General features: G+C 42.8%; 1 protein-coding gene across 4 annotated transcripts in view; it reads right to left on the bottom strand.

Annotated features, from left to right (window-relative positions):
• inpp4b (inositol polyphosphate-4-phosphatase type II B) overlaps positions 1–20956 on the bottom strand; it is a gene marked incomplete at its 5' end in the record, with an annotated part of 98500 nt that overhangs the window by 13524 nt on the left and 64020 nt on the right. For 3 of the 4 annotated variants that reach the window (XM_055914464.1, XM_055914463.1, XM_055914462.1), the window contains 7 exon segments: positions 8071–8225; positions 10097–10209; positions 11274–11371; positions 13352–13492; positions 15222–15348; positions 16443–16566; positions 19271–19446. In XM_055914464.1, the coding sequence (XP_055770439.1) occupies positions 8071–8225; positions 10097–10209; positions 11274–11371; positions 13352–13492; positions 15222–15348; positions 16443–16566; positions 19271–19446 (934 nt within the window). 4 annotated transcript variants of the gene reach the window in all.

Raw genomic sequence — 20956 nt, 5'->3', positions numbered from 1 at the left:
TTCAATCAGTATAGATGAAGGGGAGGAGACAGGTTTAAGAAGGATTTTTAAGCCTTGAGACAATTGAGACATGGATTGTGTATGTGTGCCATTCAGAGGGTGAACGGGCAAGACAAAATATTAAAGTGCCTTTGAACGGGGTATCATCTGAGCTGTTGATCGCACAGTATACAGGCTATTCTGACAAAACTACGTTGAAAGAATGATCCATCATATTTACAGCTGCTCAGTACTTAAACGTATTTACTGAAGATTGATAGTTACCGGTTCAACTTTGCATAGACGGGTCAAGCCTACAGCTATCTTCCAGTGTCACTCTGTCTGAACCCTCTTGACACTGGAACACATATCCATTCTCAAGCTCTGATAATCACTCTTTGTTTGAGGTTGAATTTCATTCAATCCATTCGAGGGCAAAGTGCTGAAATGTTACAATTGGTGCACAGATTAAACAAAGATTCCTTAGAATGCAATGCTGCTGTTTTTTCCACGCTCAACAGTTTCCTGTGTTTATCAAGAATGGTCCACCACCCAAAGGACATCCAGCCAACTTGACAACTGTGGGAAGCATTGGGGTCAACATGGGCCAGCATCCCTGAGGAACGCTGCTGACACCCTGTAGAGTCCATGGACCAACGAATTGAGACTGTTCTGAGGACAAAAGGGGGTGCAACTCAATATTAGGAATGTGTTCCTAATGTTTTGTACTCACTGTACTTCTAAAAAATGTTAATGTTAAAAAGCAGCTTTTCTGTGTTGGAATGGTGTGGGTGTATACTGGTCATTCAAAATATTCATGCGCGTAGACGGCTAATTGGCCAGCTCATCCTCCTCTAGACGGCTAATTGGCCAGCTCATCCTCCTCTAGACGGCTAATTGGCCAGCTCATCCTCCTCTAGACGGCTAATTGGCCAGCTCATCCTCCTCTAGACGGCTAATTGGCCAGCTCATCCTCCTCTAGACGGCTAATTGGCCAGCTCATCCTCCTCTAGACGGCTAATTGGCCAGCTCATCCTCCTCTAGACGGCTAATTGGCCAGCTCATCCTCCTCTAGACGGCTAATTGGCCAGCTCATCCTCCTCTAGACGGCTAATTGGCCAGCTCATCCTCCTCTAGACGGCTAATTGGCCAGCTCATCCTCCTCTAGACGGCTAATTGGCCAGCTCATCCTCCTCTAGACGGCTAATTGGCCAGCTCATCCTCCTCTAGACGGCTAATTGGCCAGCTCATCCTCCTCTAGACGGCTAATTGGCCAGCTCATCCTCCTCTAGACGGCTAATTGGCCAGCTCATCCTCCTCTAGACGGCTAATTGGCCAGCTCATCCTCCTCTAGACGGCTAATTGGCCAGCTCATCCTCCTCTAGACGGCTAATTGGCCAGCTCATCCTCCTCATGAGGAAATAGCAAGCGTTTTTTAAATTGTCTGTTTGAGAAGTTTGAGGTGGGGTTTTTAAAGTGCTTTTTCCTCCTATTTATGCTTTCGCCACAAATACGAGAAGGGGGAGCCAAAAACATTATTTGGATAAGCGTTCATAGGTGATTCACTTTTAAAACAGATTTTTACTGGGTAGTTACTTTAAGCACTGTACTGTATGCCTACAGCAGTGGAAAATATGGTAATGAGTCAAGTGTATCACTGGGAATGAATTCATGAACATAAATACTCCCAGTATGTCTGTGGTTAATGCAACCAACTATACTTGCTCACAGACAACTATACTGTATGGAGGGGTTGGTTGTTTAGCAATAAAACCGACGCATGCGCCACTATGGGGAAAAACAGACGTGGTTGCCTTAGACTGTTAACAACATGCAAACTATATTTAGTCAAAACACCTCAAAACAAGACATGGTGTCAATAACAACTAGCCACATAAGGTTTCCCACATGGCAGCTTTTTGTCATTGACGCTAGCTATCAGAATCATAACAACACACAACTTCCGGCCACATCATCCTTTTCGTGACTTTGTCAGCCAACCCGTCTATACATGAGTCACTACAAGGTGAGAGAAAGTAGTAAAGCAAAGTAGAGAACAAACTTGGCAAGTTAACAAAGTTCTGAACTTCTTTGCTGTATACCATGTTAGACCACATCTGACCGTGATTGGGAGTCCCATAAGGCGGGGCACAATTGGCCTAGTTTTGTCCGGGTTTGGCCAGGGTAGGCCGTCATTGTAAATAAGAATTTGTTCTTAACTGACTTGCCTAGTTAAATAAAGGTTAAAAATGTATATATTTTTTTAAACATGTTGATTGGTTTTGAGACTAGATTCTACATTTTTTACCCCCCAATATCTTTCTTTCAAGATCCAGGTTCTTTACACTTTCTTTGTAAATGGTTTACATGGTCTCGATTAAACTGTCAATCTAGAAGCCTGTCGTCAATACAAAGGGTTGGTTGCCACACAACATATAAATATTCAATTACTATAATCATACCAAGATGAAACAAGGCCCATTCATAACTAATGGAGCTTCCACAGAGCCATCCTTCTTATGTCAACAAAAATGTTCTATGTGGAAGCAGTCCATGGATTTAATTAATTTACCACTTACACTTAACCTTGATGTGTGATGGAGGAAAAAGCTGTAGGGGTCATCAACCAATATCAAAATAGCTTGCCGTCTATTCCCTTCAACCCCAATTTTTGTTCGAAGCCACAGAGACTGTTAGGCAGTACACTGTCAGTCAGAGAAAAGAGCAGAATATTCAGAAAGAACCAGTGGGTTAGTTAAGTAGGGGCCCCTAGGGGCCACATACCACCAGCAAATCAAATCAAGCTTTATTTATATAGCGTAATTTCAGACATGAATGCAATGCCCAGTGTTAAAACATAAATAAAAAACTGTGAAAATAAAAAGGGAAATATTTACTACACAACAAACATAAGAGTATAAAACACTAGAGAATAACAGTAAAACGGAAAGACTAAAAAGCACTAAGGAAAAGCAGAATTAAACAGGTGTGTTTTAAAATCTCTTTTGAATATGTCCACAGTTTCGCCCCCCCCCCCCTCGGGTTTTCTGGCAGGCTATTCTAGAGGCTGGGAGCATAGGAACTAAAGGCTGCCTCTTGGTCCTAGGCTTTGGTATAGTTAAAAGGCCAGTGCACAGACGCAGGCACGGACGGATGCGTCAAGAGAATTTCTCCAACACAGAGGAGCATGTCAACTCGGGATTGCTGCTGGTTAACTAGCTACTAGTAAACACTGGTTGTCGCAACTTATCGAGGTTTCAAGAGTCACTGCTGCATTTTGCATCCTATGTAAAAGGTGGATTATAATAGAATTTATTAACTCAGCAAAAAAATAAACGTCCTCTCACTGTGAACTCCATTTATTTTCAGCAAACTTAACATCTGTAAATATTTGTATGAACATAACAAGATTCAACAACTGGGACATAAACTGAACAAAAACTGAACAAGTTCCATAGACATGTGACTAACAGAAATGAATAATGTGTCCCTGAACAAAGGGGGGGGGGGTCAAAATCAAAAGTAACAGTCAGTATCTGGTGTGGCCACCAGCTGCATTAAATTCTGCAGTGCATCTCCTCCTCATGGACTACACCAGATTTGCCAGTTCTTGCTGTGAGATGTTAACCCACTTCCACCAAGGCACCTGCAAGTTCCCGGACATTTCTTGGGGGAATGGCCCTAGCCCTCACCCTCCGATCTAATAGGTCCCAGACATGCTCAATAGGATTGAGATCAGGGCTCTTCGCTGGCCATGGCCTGTCTTGCAGGAAATCATGCACAGAACGAGAGGTATGGCTGGTGGCATTGTCATGCTGGAGGCTCATGTCAGGATGAGCCTGCAGGAAGAGTACTACCTGAGGGAGAAGGATGTTGAGATCGCCTGCAATGACAACAAGCTCAGTCCGATGATGCTGTGACACACGGCCCCAGACCATGAAGGACCCTCCACCACCAAATTGACCCCGCTCCAGAGTACAGGCCTCGGTGTAACGCTCATTCCTTCGACGATAAACGCGAATCTGACCATCACCCCTGGTGAGACAAAACCACGACTCGTCAGTGAAGAGCACTTTTTGCCAGTCCTGTCTGGTCCAGCGACAGTGGGTTTGTGCCCGTAGGTAATGTTGATGCCGGTGATGTCTGGTGAGGACCTGCCTTACAACAGGCCTACAAGCTCTCAGTCCAGCCTCTCTCAGACTATTGCGGACAGTCTGAGCACTGATGGAGGGATTGTACATTCCTGGTGTAACTCGGGCAGTTGTTGTTGCCATCCTGTACCTGTTCCGCAGGTGTGATGTTCGGATGTACCGATCCTGTGCAGTGTTGTGTGTTGTGTGTTGTGTGTTGTGTGTTGTGTGTTGTGTGTTGTGTGCTGTGTGCTGTGTGCTGTGTGCTGTGTGCTGTTGTTACACGTGGTCTGCCACTGCGAGGACAATCAGCTGTCCATCCTGTCTCCCTGTAGCGCTGTCTTAGGTGTCTCACTGTACAGACATTGCAATGTATTGCCCTGGCCACATCTGCAGTCCTCATGCCTCCTTGCGCATGCCTAAGGCACATTCACGCAGATGAGCAGGGACCCTGAGCATCTTTCTTTTGTTGTTTTTTAGAGTCAGTAGAAAGGCCTCTTTAGTGTCCTAAGTTTTCATAACTGTGACCTTAATTGCCTACCGTCTATAAGCTGTTAGTGTCTTAACGTCCGTTCCACACGTGCATGTTCATTAATTGTTTATGGGTCATTGAAAAAGCATGGGAAACAGTGTTTAAACCCTTTACAATGAAGATCTGTTAAGTTATTTGGATTAACTCTGAAGTTTTCAATTATTAGTAGGCACAGTCTCTAATGATGACATTTTATAGCCGTAGGCTTGTTGTAGGCTTGTTGTAGAGCCGGTTTATTCTTGGACAGCTCCAAAGCCACAACACTGTCTCAGCATAACCGGTTCTACAAGCCTCATAATGACCCTCGATATTATCAAAGCACTCCTTTATCTCCAAACATAAACCAGTGTTATCCAACAGTGTTTTAGAAATGACTTAGTTCTCTCAGACTCTGCTTAAGTGATCATCTGAGCTGTATCTTTGTTGCTCCTGTTACCTTTGTCGTTCTGCCCCTGAGCAAGGCAGTTAACCCACTGTTCCCCGGGTGCCGAAGACGTGGAAGTCAATTAAGGCAGCCCCCCGCACCTCTCTGATTCAATGCGAAAGACACATTTCAGTTGAATACATTCAGTTGGACAACTGACTAGGTATCCCCCTTAGACATGTGAACACACAGTGTATGCAGTTGCAGACAGTGGGTGTGATAGCATTTCTGAAAGCAAAAGAATGGCATTTGACTTCCCCAGATATTTGATCCACACTTTTTTACTCATGGGAATATCACTAACTAGCCACATTCAACTGACCGTTTACATTATGTGGTGCACAGTATACAGGCTATTCTGACAAAACTATGTCGAAAGAAAGATCCATCATACTTAATTATCTCTATTTCTTGAACTGCATTGTTGGTTAAGGGCTTGTAAGTAAGCAGTTCACGGTAAAGTCTACACCCGTTAAATTCGGTGCATGTGACAAATCAAATTTGATTTGATAATTACAGCTGCTCAGGTCTTAAACGTATTTACTGAAGATTGATAGTTACCGGTTCAACTTTGCATAGACGGGTCAAGCCTACAGCTATCTTCCAGTGTCACTCTGTCTGAACCCTCTTGACACTGGAACACATGGGAAAGCATATCCATTCTCAAGCTCTGATAATCACTCTTTGTTTGAGGTTGAATTTCATTCAATCCATTCGTGGGCAAAGTGCTGAAATTCTACAGTTAGTGCACAGATTAAACAAAGATTCCTTAGATACTCAAGCACCCACAAACTCTCGTCAAGTTGCCCATCAAATCTGGGAAAGAATAGCTTGTATGAATAAAACATGTCTATAAAGTCTATTCCAAGTTCTTTTGGGGTGTGTTTTGTGTATAGTACAAGCAACCACTTTGTCTTTACCACATACCGAATATTTACTTTCATTATTTATGACAAAACCGCTAACTAGTCAAATACAACTGACTGTTAAGACACAGTACCAGTCAAAGTTTGGACACACCTTTTTTATTTTTACTATTGTATACTGTCTTAACAGTCAATTCTATTTGGCTAGTGAAGACATCAAAACTATGAAATAACACATATGGAATCATGTAGTAACCAATCATGTAGTAACCAAAAAAGGGTTAAACAAATCAAAATATATTTTATATTTGAGATTCTTCAAAGTAGCCAACCTTTGCCTTGATGACAGTTTCGCACACTCTTGGCATTCTCTCAACCAGCTTCACCTGGAATGTTTTTCCAACAGTCGAAGGAGTTCGCACTTTTGCTGAGCATTTGTTGGCTGCTTTTCCTTCACTCTGCGGTCCACCTCTCCTTTAAGACTGTTGGAAAAACATTCCAGGTGAAGCTGGTTGAGAGAATGCCAAGAGTGTGCAAAGCTATCATCAAGGTTACTACATGATTCCAGATGTGTTATTTCATAGTTTTGATGTCTTCACTAGCCAAATACAATTGACTGTTAAGATAGTTGTGGTGGGCCTCCCCAGTGGCGCAGTGGTCGAAGGCTGTGCCACTAGAGATCCTGGTTCAAGTCCAGGCTCTGTCGCAGCCGGCCACGACCGGGAGACCCATGGGGCGGCGCACAATTGGCCCAGCGTCGTCCGGGTGAGGGGAGGGTTTGGCCGGCAGGGATGTTTTTGTCCCATCGCGCACTAGCGACTCCTGTGGCGGGCCGTGCGCAGTGCACGCCGACACAGTCGCCAGGTGTAGGGTGTTTCCTCCAACACATTGGTGTGGCTGGCTTCCGGGTTAAGTGGGCATTGTGTCAAGAAGCAGTGTAGCTTCGCTGGGTTGTGTTTCGGAGGACGCACAGCTCTCGACCTTCGCCTCTCCTGAGTCCGTACGAGAGTTGCAACGATGGGACAAGACTAACTACCAATTGGATACCACAAAATTGGGGAGAAAAGGGGGTATAATTAAATAAATAAATGTAAAAAAGGAAGTTGTGGTGATCATGTGTTCTTCTGCCAAATTCTCTGTTGACAAAATTGTACGCTCTCATCTCTGGGTAACCTCAGGTCACATGGTTGAGGGCTTCTGACATCATGAGGACAGACAGAGAGGGTGATTATGGGAATGTGCCATCATGATGCACTATAGGCCCTGTTCAAATGCTGTAGAAATGCTATATTAGGTTATCACTGATCTCACAACATTGGATAGGTGACAACATGGGTTCCTTTAGATACAGCACTGTAGCTTTCACCCACCCAGTCACACCAGATCAGTGATATTTGAGAGAAGGAAGGGAGGGAATGACACATTTCTAAAGTATTCAAGCAGGGCCCATGCCAAGCTACGACGTGGCTCTGATGTGAACTTTGACCAAGTCAGATGGGATGAGGCAGGCTATCAGGGCGGGGCTTCTGATACCAACTAGGGGTGGTGAAATGGGTGGTGCCAGTGAACAGTGTGATAGACGTGCTGCTGTGTGTTTGCGCATGCCACTGAGCTCCATTAGCTAGTTGGCATCCACAGATCGATCAGCAGGATGTTTGCCACTTTCCCTGTCCTTTCAGACATTAGTTACTTTTCACAATGAGGGAATATTGGCATACATAGAGCCTGGAGTTTTTCCCCAGTGAGGTCGGTTACTTAGTCAGGAAATTTACTCCTGTTCCTAATTTATTATAATTAGGACCAGGAGTTTTCCTGACCAGGTTACCCAATTAACTTCAGGGCCCAGAGACATAAAGGGAAATCTCAAAAGTCCATTTCTTAGGTAGACCTCCTCCCATTCACTCACCACCATGACCACCTCAAAACATTAGAGGGAAGTGATGCAAGCAGCGGTGAAGCAGATTGGAGGTTCCAGTCCTCAGATTTCCCCCTTCAATGTTCACTTCCCACCCCATTCCTTCCTTTTGAGAATGAGGCAAGGAGAGAAAACGCGAGGAGATAGAACGCGAGGAGCCCTACTATAAAATCAGGAAATAACTTTTAAGACCTCTCCCCCAAAGTTGAGTTTGTCTCTCTCACCTCCGCATGCAGTCCAGGGCTCGTATGAAGTAATCCTTGTTGAGTTGGTGCTCGTCTCTCAGCAGGGCACACTGCTCTAGGGTTACAGACATCGACGTCCTGTCTTTGGCACTTTTACAGCTGGTGAACCTGATCCCGTTCAGCCGCCGGCAGATCTGGACCAAGGGAGACGCAGAGAAAAACACCTCAATAACGTAAACAAAAACAAACTATTTTAAACATAATGCATAACTGAAAACTACTCTGTGAGGTAGAATTGGGAAGAAAAGTATTCAATGAAAATATGTTTTTGTTCTTCAAAATAATTCTCACTTCAAAAGTGAAAGTGCACTACTTTCTATGCAGCTGCTTATATGATGTTTCCCAGACTACATTCCTTTTCAGACGCAGCTAATTCCAGAGACCAGGGAGGGAAAGAGAAGGAAGCTCATAGTTCCAACCAGAACAGATCTGCTTTCATTTTCCAAAGACTGTCTGAAGTCCCTAAAAATACCAGAGGAATCATTAGCCAAATACCAGAGGAATCATTAGCCACATACCAGAGGAATCATTAGCCAAATACCAGAGGAATCATTAGCCACATACCAGAGAGGAATCATTAGCCACATACCAGAGAGGAATCATTAGCCACATACCAGAGGAATCATTAGCCACATACCAGAGGAATCATTAGCCACATACCAGAGGAATCATTAGCCACATACCAGAGGAATCATTAGCCACATACCAGAGGAATCATTAGCCAAATACCAGAGGAATCATTAGCCAAATACCAGAGGAATCATTAGCCAAATACCAGAGGAATCATTAGCCAAATACCAGAGGAATCATTAGCCAAATACCAGAGGAATCATTAGCCAAATACCAGAGGAATCATTAGCCAAATACCAGAGGATTCATTAGCCACATACCAGAGGATTCATTAGCCAAATACCAGAGGAATCATTAGCCACATACCAGAGGAATCATTAGCCACATACCAGAGGAATCATTAGCCAAATACCAGAGGAATCATTAGCCAAATACCAGAGGAATCATTAGCCAAATACCAGAGGAATCATTAGCCAAATACCAGAGGAATCATTAGCCAAATACCAGAGGAATCATTAGCCAAATACCAGAGGAATCATTAGCCAAATACCAGAGGAATCATTAGCCAACTACCAGAGGAATCATTAGCCAACTACCAGAGGAATCATTAGCCAAATACCAGAGGAATCATTAGCCAAATACCAGAGGAATCATTAGCCAAATACCAGAGGAATCATTAGCCAAATACCAGAGGAATCATTAGCCAAATACCAGAGGAATCATTAGCCAAATACCAAAGGAATCATTAGCCAAATACCAGAGGAACCATTAGTGTTATTAATCATGTGTGTGTTCAACCTTTACTCCTTTATCATTAGTGTTATTAATCATGTGTGTGTTCAACCTTTACTCCTTTATCATTAGTGTTATTAATCATGTGTGTGTTCAACCTTTACTCCTTTATCATTAGTGTTATTAATCATGTGTGTGTTCAACCTTTACTCCTTTATCAATAGTGTTATTAATCATGTGCGTGTTCAACCTTTAAGCCTTTATCATTAGTGTTATTAATCATGTGTGTGTTCAACCTTTACTCCTTTATCATTAGTGTTATTAATCATGTGTGTGTTCAACCTTTACTCCTTTTTTGGCTGGATACAGTTTATGATATAAATCGGTCACGAGTAGCTTCCATTGCTTCTCTATGCCTACCTATGTGATTAGGTAATCGGATGCCCATTCTCTGGGAGATTTCCCCTAAATGATCAGGATTATTTGGAGCCTTGCATGGTCTTCTGCCAGATGTCGAATATGTTTATGAAGTCTTCATTGTAGCAGGTGCATTGGATTCACAAGTTCAAAACTTCTCCTCAGGGCACCAATGAATCAACCTCCATAAGTAGGGACATTAGCAGGCTGACAAGTTTGCATGAACGACGTCAAGCCAGACGTGTAAGAATGGATCCACTTTTTATGCATCTTATGCTATCCTCACCGTTCCAGCGAGCCACAGTATCTCCACATTCTTTCTCTTCTTCGTCACTACATTCTGGCCCAGGGTTCCAAGTAAATCTTTCAGGTCCGTCTGGGTTTGAAAACATGGCAGACCTGTGAAAGGAAACGAAACGCGAGTTGGCTTTGGTTGGTTCATTTGGCTGCTCGAGCTGTAACAGGAAGGAGTTGTGTGTGTGTGTGTGTGTGTGTGTGTGTGTGTGTGTGTGTGTGTGTGTGTGTGTGTGTGTGTGTGTGTATTCATGCGACAGGCAGGATGCAGGTATTGATAAGATAAAGATACGGTACACTGACAACGAGAATGAGGACATCTGTGGAAACTACTGACAGATGGATGAAAGGAGCTGTTGTGTGGAACAACAACAATAACATCACAAACGTAGATCTCTGTGGTTGTGTATCTGTCTGCAAATCTGACCCACATGGGTGTATTTTACAGGAGCTGAATCGATGGTAGACGGGAAATGGAAATACTGGTGTGTGTGTGTGTTGAACTGTAAAATAAAGACACATTGTATCTTATGTCTGTAATGAAACTACACTGAGTGTACAAAACATTATGCTCTTTCCATGACATAGACTGAGCAGGTGAATCCAGGTGAAAGCAATGATCCCTTATTGATGTCACTTGTCAAATCAGTGTAGATGAAGGGGAGGAGACAGGTTAAAGAAGGATGTCTAAGCCTTGAGATAATTGAGACATGGATTGTGTATATGTGCCATTCAGAGGGTGAATGGGCAAGACAAAATATTAAAGTGCCTTTGAACGGGGCATGGTAGTAGGTGCCAGGCGCACCGGTTTGTGTCAACAACAGGACGGTTTCAACAGTTTTCTGTGTGTATCAAGAATGGTCCACCACCCAAAGGACATCCAGCCAACTTGAACACCTGTGGGAAGCATTAGAGTCAACATGGGCCAGCATCCCTGAGGAACGCTTTCGACACCTTGTTGAGTCCATGCCCGACCAATTGAAGCTGTTCTGAGGACAAAAGGCGGGGAGCGCAATTCAATATTAGGAAGATCTTCTTAATGTTTTGTACACTCAGTGTAAGCCAAAATGTGTTCTATAAAAAAGCAAGATGGATACTATTGCATGATGATTGATGACATTTATATACTTCTGATGTTTTGATGTTGAAGTGGCAGTTGATGCACTTACATTCTGATGGCACCTTATCGCTTAGTGATTTGTAATAACTGTCTAAAATCTCAAAGTTCCTCTGGTTTATCCTCTCTTGCAAAGAGATGTCTCCGAATCTGTACAGGGAGAATGAGAACATGAAAGGACAAGTTAATCTGTACAGGGAAAATGAGAACATGAAAGGGCAAGTTAATCTGTACAGGGAGAAAGAGAACCTGAAAGGACAAATTAATCTGTACAGGGAGAAAGAGAACCTGAAAGGACAAGTTAACCTGAACAGGGAGAAAGAGAACCTGAAAGGACAAATTAATCTGTACAGGGAGAAAGAGAACCTGAAAGGACAAATTAATCTGTACAGGGAGAAAGAGAACCTGAAAGGACAAGTTAATCTGAACAGGGAGAAAGAGAACCTGAAAGGACAAGTTAATCTGTACAGGGAGAAAGAGAACCTGAAAGGACAAGTTAACCTGTACAGGGAGAAAGAGAACCTGAAAGGACAAGTTAATCTGTACAGGGAGAAAGAGAACCTGAAAGGACAAGTTAATCTGTACAGGGAGAAAGAGAACCTGAAAGGACAAGTTAATCTGTACAGGGAGAAAGAGAACCTGAAAGGACAAGTTAACCTGTACAGGGAGAAAGAGAACCTGAAAGGACAAGTTAATCTGTACAGGGAGAAAGAGAACCTGAAAGGACAAATTAATCTGTACAGGGAGAAAGAGAACCTGAAAGGACAAGTTAATCTGTACAGGGAGAAAGAGAACCTGAAAGGACAAGTTAACCTGTACAGGGAGAAAGAGAACCTGAAAGGACAAGTTAATATGTACAGGGAGAATGAGCACCTGAAAGGACAAGTTAATCTGTACAGGGAGAAAGAGAACCTGAAAGGACAAGTTAATCTGTACAGGGAGAAAGAGAACCTGAAAGGACAAATTAATCTGTACAGGGAGAAAGAGCACCTGAAAGGACAAATTAATCTGTACAGGGAGAATGAGAACCTGAAAGGACAAGTTAATCTGTACAGGGAGAAAGAGCACTTGAAAGGAAAAATTAATCTGTACAGGGAGAATGAGAACCTGAAAGGACAAGTTAATCTGTACAGGGAGAAAGAGAACCTGAAAGGACAAGTTAATCTGTACAGGGAGAAAGAGAGAACAAGTCTACAGTAAACATGTTGTCCCCCCACGAATGACAGAGCGCTCCTTCTTATGTCAGTTAGTGACAATTATTACATCATTTCATTTTAAGTACCGAAGTGATATAGGTCGTTATGGGAGATATGCTTGTTCAAAGTTGGGGGGAAAAAGTCTAATTAGCAGAAAAACCAATGGGCGGAGCTTATAGGTCCTTGTTGGTCAAAAGGTCTACACCTGTTGTATTCGGCGCACGTGACAAATAAACTTTGATTTGATTTGATGAGAGGCTGTATATATGAATCACATTTTATGACGGAACAGGAGACGTGCTTGTTCAGTTTGGAATGTCAGTTGATTACTATAGCACCCCCCGTTACGGCAATCAGTGTGATTTTGTAAATGCCGGATCTCTATGGCATGGCGCATCATTCACCCAAGTGTGAGATATCACGTGTGAGGAATGTCCTAGTGGATGGAGACAGATCCATAGACCCCTCCACAATGAAAGTACAAGTTACGGGTCAGTGAGACTGATCGTGTGCATTCCAGAAGTGACGTAGGTCTGGCAGTCTTGAAATGATTGCAATAAATGACCACTAACGCTGTTTCTTTCTGAATGCGAGCCTTAGGCAACGATATCCTGTCTCAAACCAGGCTTACTGGCTGGATAGAAACAATCCTATTCGATGCTCCAAAGGCGATAACATTACACTGGGTGACAATGACCTTGGGAGCATGATGGGAAATGACTCTATAGACAACATCATCTCATCCAAAACAAATGTTTTTTCTCCCATAGTGTGTAACCGAAGAACCTGAGGGATCAGCAAAGGCTGGTTGACTGAACTACTTCAGTCAAAATAGCCCTTAATCATGAACTGGTGTCAATGGGAGAATAAGTGAACATTTGTAACTAAAGTTGAAGATATGATTCGCCCGTAAAAGAGAAAAGTGTTCCGGTACCTGTCTGCTATTGTCTGCTGTTCATTGATTCCCACGTTGAAGAGCACCGGGTAAACCTGCAACGCCTTTCCCTCTTTCATCTCATGGGGTAACGTCTGGAAGACCAGCCGCGGTAATGGCACTTCTACAGTATAATGGTCGCTGGAGGGAGTTAGGCGGGAGGGAGAGAGGGAAGGAGAGAGGGAGAGGAAGGGAGAATGGGAGGACGGGAAAGAGAGAGAGTGTTGGAGGTACGAAGGAAGTTAGGAAGGAACGAAGGAAGGAAGGAGAGAGGCAGGGAGGGAGGAGCGAAGCGTGAAAGAGAAAGTATAAACAGAGATTTGATATGCGTGGACATCAAAGCATCACATATCAACTATGAAGCACTTTTAACGCTTCATATCTGAGCGCAAGCCTGAACAGAGGCTTTGTGGAGTCTGAAGTTACAAGTAGGATGACGCAATGTCCACAACTTTCACTGGGCCTTGACATGGCACTGATTAGCTTGGTCTGATAGTCATATAATACTATGTATCACCCATCTGACAGGTTTACAGCACACGTCAGCATTGAGAGAAATGTGTTGCAACTCCCGTTACTTAGATACAGGATCAGTTGTTTAAACAAACACAGTCAGGCTTAAGTGAAAATATTTTCAAATGATGATACGAGTCACGACCAATCAAATACAGGTGTTTTAAATCGACTTGAAGCAGATTAGCCTGGATAACTGGAAATGTCTCACTGTAAGTCATGTGGAAGCTAACCTATTCATTACTGTCAGATGGAAAATAAATGTTTTTAAGGACTTTTCAACCCTGGTTACCTCCCAAATGCGCTGCAGTATGTCTACTGCTTTCGGAATAAGTAGACTACAATCTACACCCCCTCAATCAGTAGGTAGAATTGGTGAAATAGGAAAAGCTTAATCTCGGTTAACCCAGAACTAAAGTCTCATGTAATTGGTCAGCTGCTCGATTAAGTTCTGGGTCCTGACTTGTTAAGAGAAGAGATGCTAGAACGAGGAGCGGAACCAGAACGAGGAGCGGAACCCTCTCTATTTACAAGTTACAGGCCATATTTAATTTGTTTAAATTTTCCTCCCCATTTTCGTGGTATCCAATTGGTAGTAGTTACAGACTTGTCTCATCGTTGGCAAAGGTCGAAAGCCATGCGTCCGCCAAAACACAACCCAACCAAGCCGCACTGCTTCTTGACACAACGCACATCTAACCTGGAAGCCAGCCGCACTAATGTGTCGGAGGAAACACCGTACACCTGGCGACCTGGTCAGCGATCACTGCGCCCGCCCGCCACAGGAGTCGCTAGTGCGCAATGAGACAAGGATATCCCTGCCGGCCAAACCCTCCCTAACCCAGATGAGGCTGGGCCAATTGTGCGCCGCCGCATGGGCCTCCCGGTGCGACAGAGCCTGGGCTTGAACCCAGAATCTCTGTTGGCACAGCTAGCACTGCGATGCAGTGCCTTAGACTACTGCACCACCCGGGAGGCGCACTCCCCTTTCTAAATTTGAAAGACACCTGCGAAATCGTGATTTGTCCAAATAACCAGTGACGAAAAACCCAAACACAGGAACTACTGCTACTCATTATCCCACCCATCCCATTTCTTCCCGACAGATTATACGGTACCAGTTATGTTTACGGAGATCTGTCCAAGAGAGAATATGAAAAGCTATACAACTGATAGAGCTGATAAAACAATTTGCCAAGTTGGATCAATAATAATGTATTACTCTGTATTACAGTATGATATGATGTATGAAGTCCCCAAGCTGATTTCTAAAAAAAACAAAACTATTTCACACTATGTAATCTCCCATGTAATGACAAAACCACCGGTTAAAGGATGCTGGGTAATAGAGTCTCACCGCCTGCCGATGACTACAGGTTGCAGGTCACAGGGGTCGTCTGTCTTGGCCTGGGTGATCTTGAAGGCCACCCGGTGCAGGTCTGAGATTCCCACCTCCATGTCCTCCAGCATGCCAATCTCCTCACCTGTAACAGCAACACCAATTAGTAAATTAGAGGTTACTTCCTGTTCACTTGAAGTAGACAATCTGTTCTGGTCATACTAGGACAAATACACTGGGCAACAAAACGGGCAATAGGGCCCAGTTGCATAAAACATAAAAGTTAGTTTTCCCCTTATCATTTCCCTTAAAAAGTTTCCTTAACTTTAAGTCAGTTGCACAAATAATTTTAAGGTGAGTTCCCCCTTAAATTAAGTGAAAAGTTAAGGGTGCCCATGAGGTCCCATAACTGCTTCATTCAGTATGGATATCAATGTAAACAGCATTTAGGGAGGGGATTGTTGCTTAAATCTGCCCTGGTTACGAAAGGAAAACATCAACTAGCTAGCTACTTAGCTAAACAATGGAAGATTAACAATTCATAGCTACAAAGCTAGCTGGCTGGTTAGCTAGATACTCTGTAAACTAGCTTGAAGTACTAGAAAGTAATATAAACAAGTTCAGAAGAAAGTAACTACGTGAAAAGTGGTTTATTATCTTCTGAGGCATTTAAAAAAAATCTTGTCTTGATCGTAGAAGTTCTATCTCTTTGATGCGACTTTTAGTCAATGAATCAGGCCTTCTCCATGGTAACCAGATAATCTTTCTGCAGTATGGTACAATCTTAATCTCGGAAATGTACCTTGGTTTTAGCCTTGAAGTATGATGGTACTACCATGAAATTACCATTGTACCTAAATATGACCATGGTATTGCATAATTTATACCATGGTATAGATGTGGATCATGTAAATATAATGGTTTTAAACTGCATTACACATTCTATCATGGTAATGCACAATTATGACAAATGGTACAAACAATTATCAAATGGTACCATTTTTATTAATTGTGCGTTACTGTATAAAAGCATGTTATACAACTTCCTGTACTCTTTGTTAGTCTTGAAGGACCTTTCAAATTGGGTAATCCTTTAGGTAAAAGTTACCCTTAGACACAGATCTCGGATGAGCTAACCTTCCCTCAATCCTAAACTCCACTGTTAGGGGTAGAAATGAAAAAACAGACCTTAGATCAGTGTGTAAGACAGTTGACCTTTGACCCTACTAGAGTACTCACTGTAGGTGCTTAGCAGGCTTTCGAACTGTGCCACCAGGCCCACTAGGTGGAGCTGCCTGAGGAAGCCCTTATCCGCCATCCCCGCGTACAGCCTCATGACGAAACCACACGCCAACGCAGCTAGCTGTACACACACACACACACACACACACACACAGGGTTCAATCAAAAAGCAACATGGCACATCGTCAGGGTTCAATCAAAAAGCAAAATGGCACACTACATAATTTATTCACATCATCCATTTATATTATTATCTCTGTATCCAGTTGGGCAAAGAGCAAGGCATTCACACTAGGGCAGTCCCCGCCCCAAAAAATCTTGGTCGACCAAAAGTAATCTGTTCTTTCGACCAATCAATTGGTCTACAGTTTTTTATGTGCATTTTTTTCATATAAAGACACACCCTATGTGTTTCAATAAAATCAACTATATGCATTGAGCTTGTCTGATGCTTTAAGCTTACTGTTTGATTAAATAACACACAAATTATTCAAGAGGGAGCCTGAGATCTAGATAACCAGTAGATAAAAAAACTTAACCATTCTCCTCTCGCTCCTGCTGGATTTCGCAGATTCGTCCGTTACTCTCCTGAAGTTGCCGGTAATAAGCTACACGAGGAGTCTGCAACCTTTCTCATGTGGAATGCCAATTTATCTTACCCTTTCTACTGATCTGTGTGCCAGTTATAGTTATTCTATGCACATTTATGTGGAAGACTTTCATTTAATTTATAATAATGTCTTCATTGCAGCCTGCAGATAGAAAATATCATGATAAAAAAATATCCTGTAAATCACATTGGCTATGCATTGCCTGTCTGCAAGGAAACTTGAAACATTGTATCAACTATTAACTTGGTCTGGCTGGAAGCTAATGCTAGGGAACTTGCTACATTGTATAAAATATTCTGGGGCCCTTAGCGTTTCCAGTGAGCTAGAGACAGACACAGCTGTAGGGTATTTGCGCACGGGATAAGATGCAGTGCTTGACTTGGGCAGGAGCTCACCGGAGCTGAGTAGCAGCACCTAGAATGTTCTAATGCTTGCAAATATTATGTCAAAAGTATTGTGGTGCTCCTGCACCTAAATATAAAACAGTACCAGCACCCAAAATGAGTACCGGAACCTATTTAAGTCCAAGTCAAGCACTGATAAGGAGTAATCAGGTAGACCTATTTTATGATGTTTCCACTGGATCAGAGCATGACATTTTTCCCTTTCACGCCGAGTGGTTACCAAAAAGTAAAAAAGATTTTTCAAATACATTGAGGAACTTTTGTCATTCTCAACGGATGTAAAACAAAAAAAAGACCGTTTGCTTGCTGTTTGAGGTGAAGAAAACGTTACTTTGAGAAGCTCCACAGCGCATTAGGGGTGGTGTATTAAGCCAATCAGAAATACTATCAGATCCCCAAACGGGCACAGTTATATGCCTACATTTGCAGGCGTATATACTTCTATGCACAATCAGATGCGTGTCCTTACTCAACATTGACAGGAACGCTCCAAACAAAAGACAATGAATAAATTGAATTGACAAAACTGTTCAATGGAATGAAATAAACCAAAGGGTGTTTCTCACAAGTGTAGCATAGGTTGTGCACTCTGCAAACATTGTGTCAACTCTGACAATGAGAACAGGAATACTGGAATAATAATATATTGGAAACATTAACAGAAATTACCATAACCAAACAAACTTTGTATATTAGAAATTATAGGAATTAATGACAGTAAATGTACTACTGGTGATATATGTAATGAAACGGGATATACACTAACTACCAACCGTAAACAATTCACACAATGAAGTTGTGAAAAATGAATGTGCACAAATTGGCGGGAGAGAGCTCATTCTGGAGAGAGAAGTGCATTGTGCATCTGGGTGCTGCATGGTCAATCCGACGTCTGCATTGGCCGTGCAGCATTTACGCTGATACGGCCTCTGCAGAAGTCAGGGCATTCATACTTCTTGCGCTTCACGGAGTAGTGAAGAGCTGTTGTGAAGGAAGTTGTCAAGGAAGTGAGTTTGTGTTTATACAAGATGTACCGGCCCAAACTACCGTCAACCAATCATGGCAATGCAGAGCTATACAGAGCCCTCTGCATCGTTACAACATTTAAGAGGTGCATGGCGGTGGTACAGAGCTCAATTTGGCATCTGCATGCCTCTGGAGGCTCCATAATTGCCTCACACCTTCCATATGGAGCCTCCGACCACATTTTCAGATCAAACAAATTGGCTTTTCGTCTAGGCCTTCGGAATGGATTAGTCCACTGAGATGGGCCAAAAAAAATAAAAATAAATAAATGCCGAGGTCCATGTCATTCCAGTAAACTAATGGGGGTCAGCCCTAATTCACACAAAAGCCTACCGCCCCACTGTGGACTGAGTTGACCCCTGCTGCAGAGATTATGTATGGAACATTATGACATTCTAAGGCATTATCAGCTGATAAAAGACTTGTTTATCTAGGTCACAATTCAAACAATCTCTGAATGTAATTTTCCTGCAAGTAGTCTGAGCTGCTGCCAGATCAGTTTCAAAGACTTGCTGGATCACTTCCAATTACTGCATGTGCTCGGATTAGGAGCAGTGTTTCAGTAGAAACATTGTCAGTGAAATGTTAACTAATCTCTTGTGCAAATTATGTAAACAAACACATGCCGTTGAATGGTGGTTTGATACTGTACATCATAACTAGCTTCCTAACAGCTGAAAAACGTTGGCATTGGTTAAAGAGCCTTGACATGACAAATCAATTGCAACAAATATCTATAGGCTGTTTCCAAAGTGGAGTCCTCATTTCACAGGCGGCCACCTACCGCCTGACTGAAGACCACATCCCTCCTCTGCTTGAGGAACAGTCCCTGGGGGATGCTGCAGGCCGCCTCCTGCAGCAGGACGAAGGTCATGGCCCTCCTGGCCCGCACCACCACCTCCGCGACACACTCCTTCAACCTCACCACCAGGGGGCAGAGCTGCTCCCGCCAATCCCCTTCTGCAACATACATAGAGACATGACAGGAGAAGACATGAGAACCATATATTACACAGTTTATGTTGGAATCTTGATGTGTCCTGATTTCTCTACATCTTTAGTTGTGCTGACTAAGGAGCCTAGAAATGCATCAGCCTTAAAGACGATGAGAATTGTTGATGAAAATGTTAAGTTGCCATCCTGAACAATGTTTCAAAACTCCAGTTACGGTATGTTTTCCAAGGACTGAAAACCCTTTCAGTGGTTTGTTTAAATGTTTGAGAAATGTTTTACAGCTGTTTACACATCTAATTTAGTTAAATATTTCTTACAAGATAGACCTTTGTTTATTCATAGTTTAGATAGTTTGGACAGTTTGTTTAGCTTCTAGGGTCTCCAATTTAGAAACAATTGTGGATTCAAAACTTATCTGAAGCAAACATATATCAAACATCAGTGGGGTCAAGGCAGGGGTCAAGGCAGCAAGTCCATCCAGATTTAGTCACTGAGGTTTGAGGTTTGAGAATGTAGTGGTCAAGTGGAGTGAACCCAAGAGGCTGGTGTTTCATAATGACTGTTGGATACTGCAGTAGGAACCCAAGAGGCTGATGTTTCATAATGACTGTTGGATACTGCTGTAGGAACCCAAGAGGCTGGTGTTTCATAATGACTGTTGGATACTGCAGTAGGAACCCAAGAGGCTGGTGTTTCATAATGACTGTTGGATACTGCAGTAGGAACCCAAGAGGCTGGTGTTTCATAATGACTGTTGGATACTGCAGTAGGAACCCAAGAGGCTGGTGTTTCATAATGACTGTTGGATACTGCAGTAGGAACCCAAGAGGCTGGTGTTTCATAATGACTGTTGGATACTGCAGTAGGAACCCAAGAGGCTGGTGTTTCATACTGACTGTTGGATACTGCAGTAGGAACCCAAGAGGCTGGTGTTTCATAATGACTGTTGGATACTGCAGTAGGAACCCAAGAGGCTGGTGTTTCATAATGACTGTTGGATACTGCAGTAGGAACCCAAGAGGCTGGTGTTTCATAATGACTGTTCCATGTCTCCTGGTGCATTCCCAGACTGACCGTTTTCATAGATGTGAAAGGATAAGAGCTTGTCTGGCTTGACAGACTAAAGCTGACCAGGAGGCTGCAGCACCCCCTAAAAATCTGAATAAAAACAAAATATTTTAATACAAAAATATATACTTTTTTGCAAATATATTTTTCTCACAAAAGTAGTGCACTGGGCCTTTACTATTATTAGCGACCATATAGACCTCTGTAGTGGACTGATATAGACCTCTGTAGTGGACTGATATAGACCTCTGTAGTGGACTGATATAGACCTCTGTAGTGGACTGATATAGACCTCTGTAGTGGACTGATATAGACCTCTGTAGTGGACTGATATACAGTTGAAGTCGGAAGTTTACATAAACGAGTTTTAATGACTCCAACCTAAGTGTTTCAATCACTCCACAAATTTCTTGTTAACAAACTATAGTTTTGGCAAGTCGGTTAGGAC

The sequence above is a fragment of the Salvelinus fontinalis genome, unplaced genomic scaffold (assembly GCF_029448725.1).
Source record: "Salvelinus fontinalis isolate EN_2023a unplaced genomic scaffold, ASM2944872v1 scaffold_0579, whole genome shotgun sequence".
NCBI classification, from domain to species: Eukaryota; Metazoa; Chordata; class Actinopteri; order Salmoniformes; family Salmonidae; genus Salvelinus; species Salvelinus fontinalis.
This window is presented reverse-complemented; position numbering and strand designations above follow the sequence as displayed.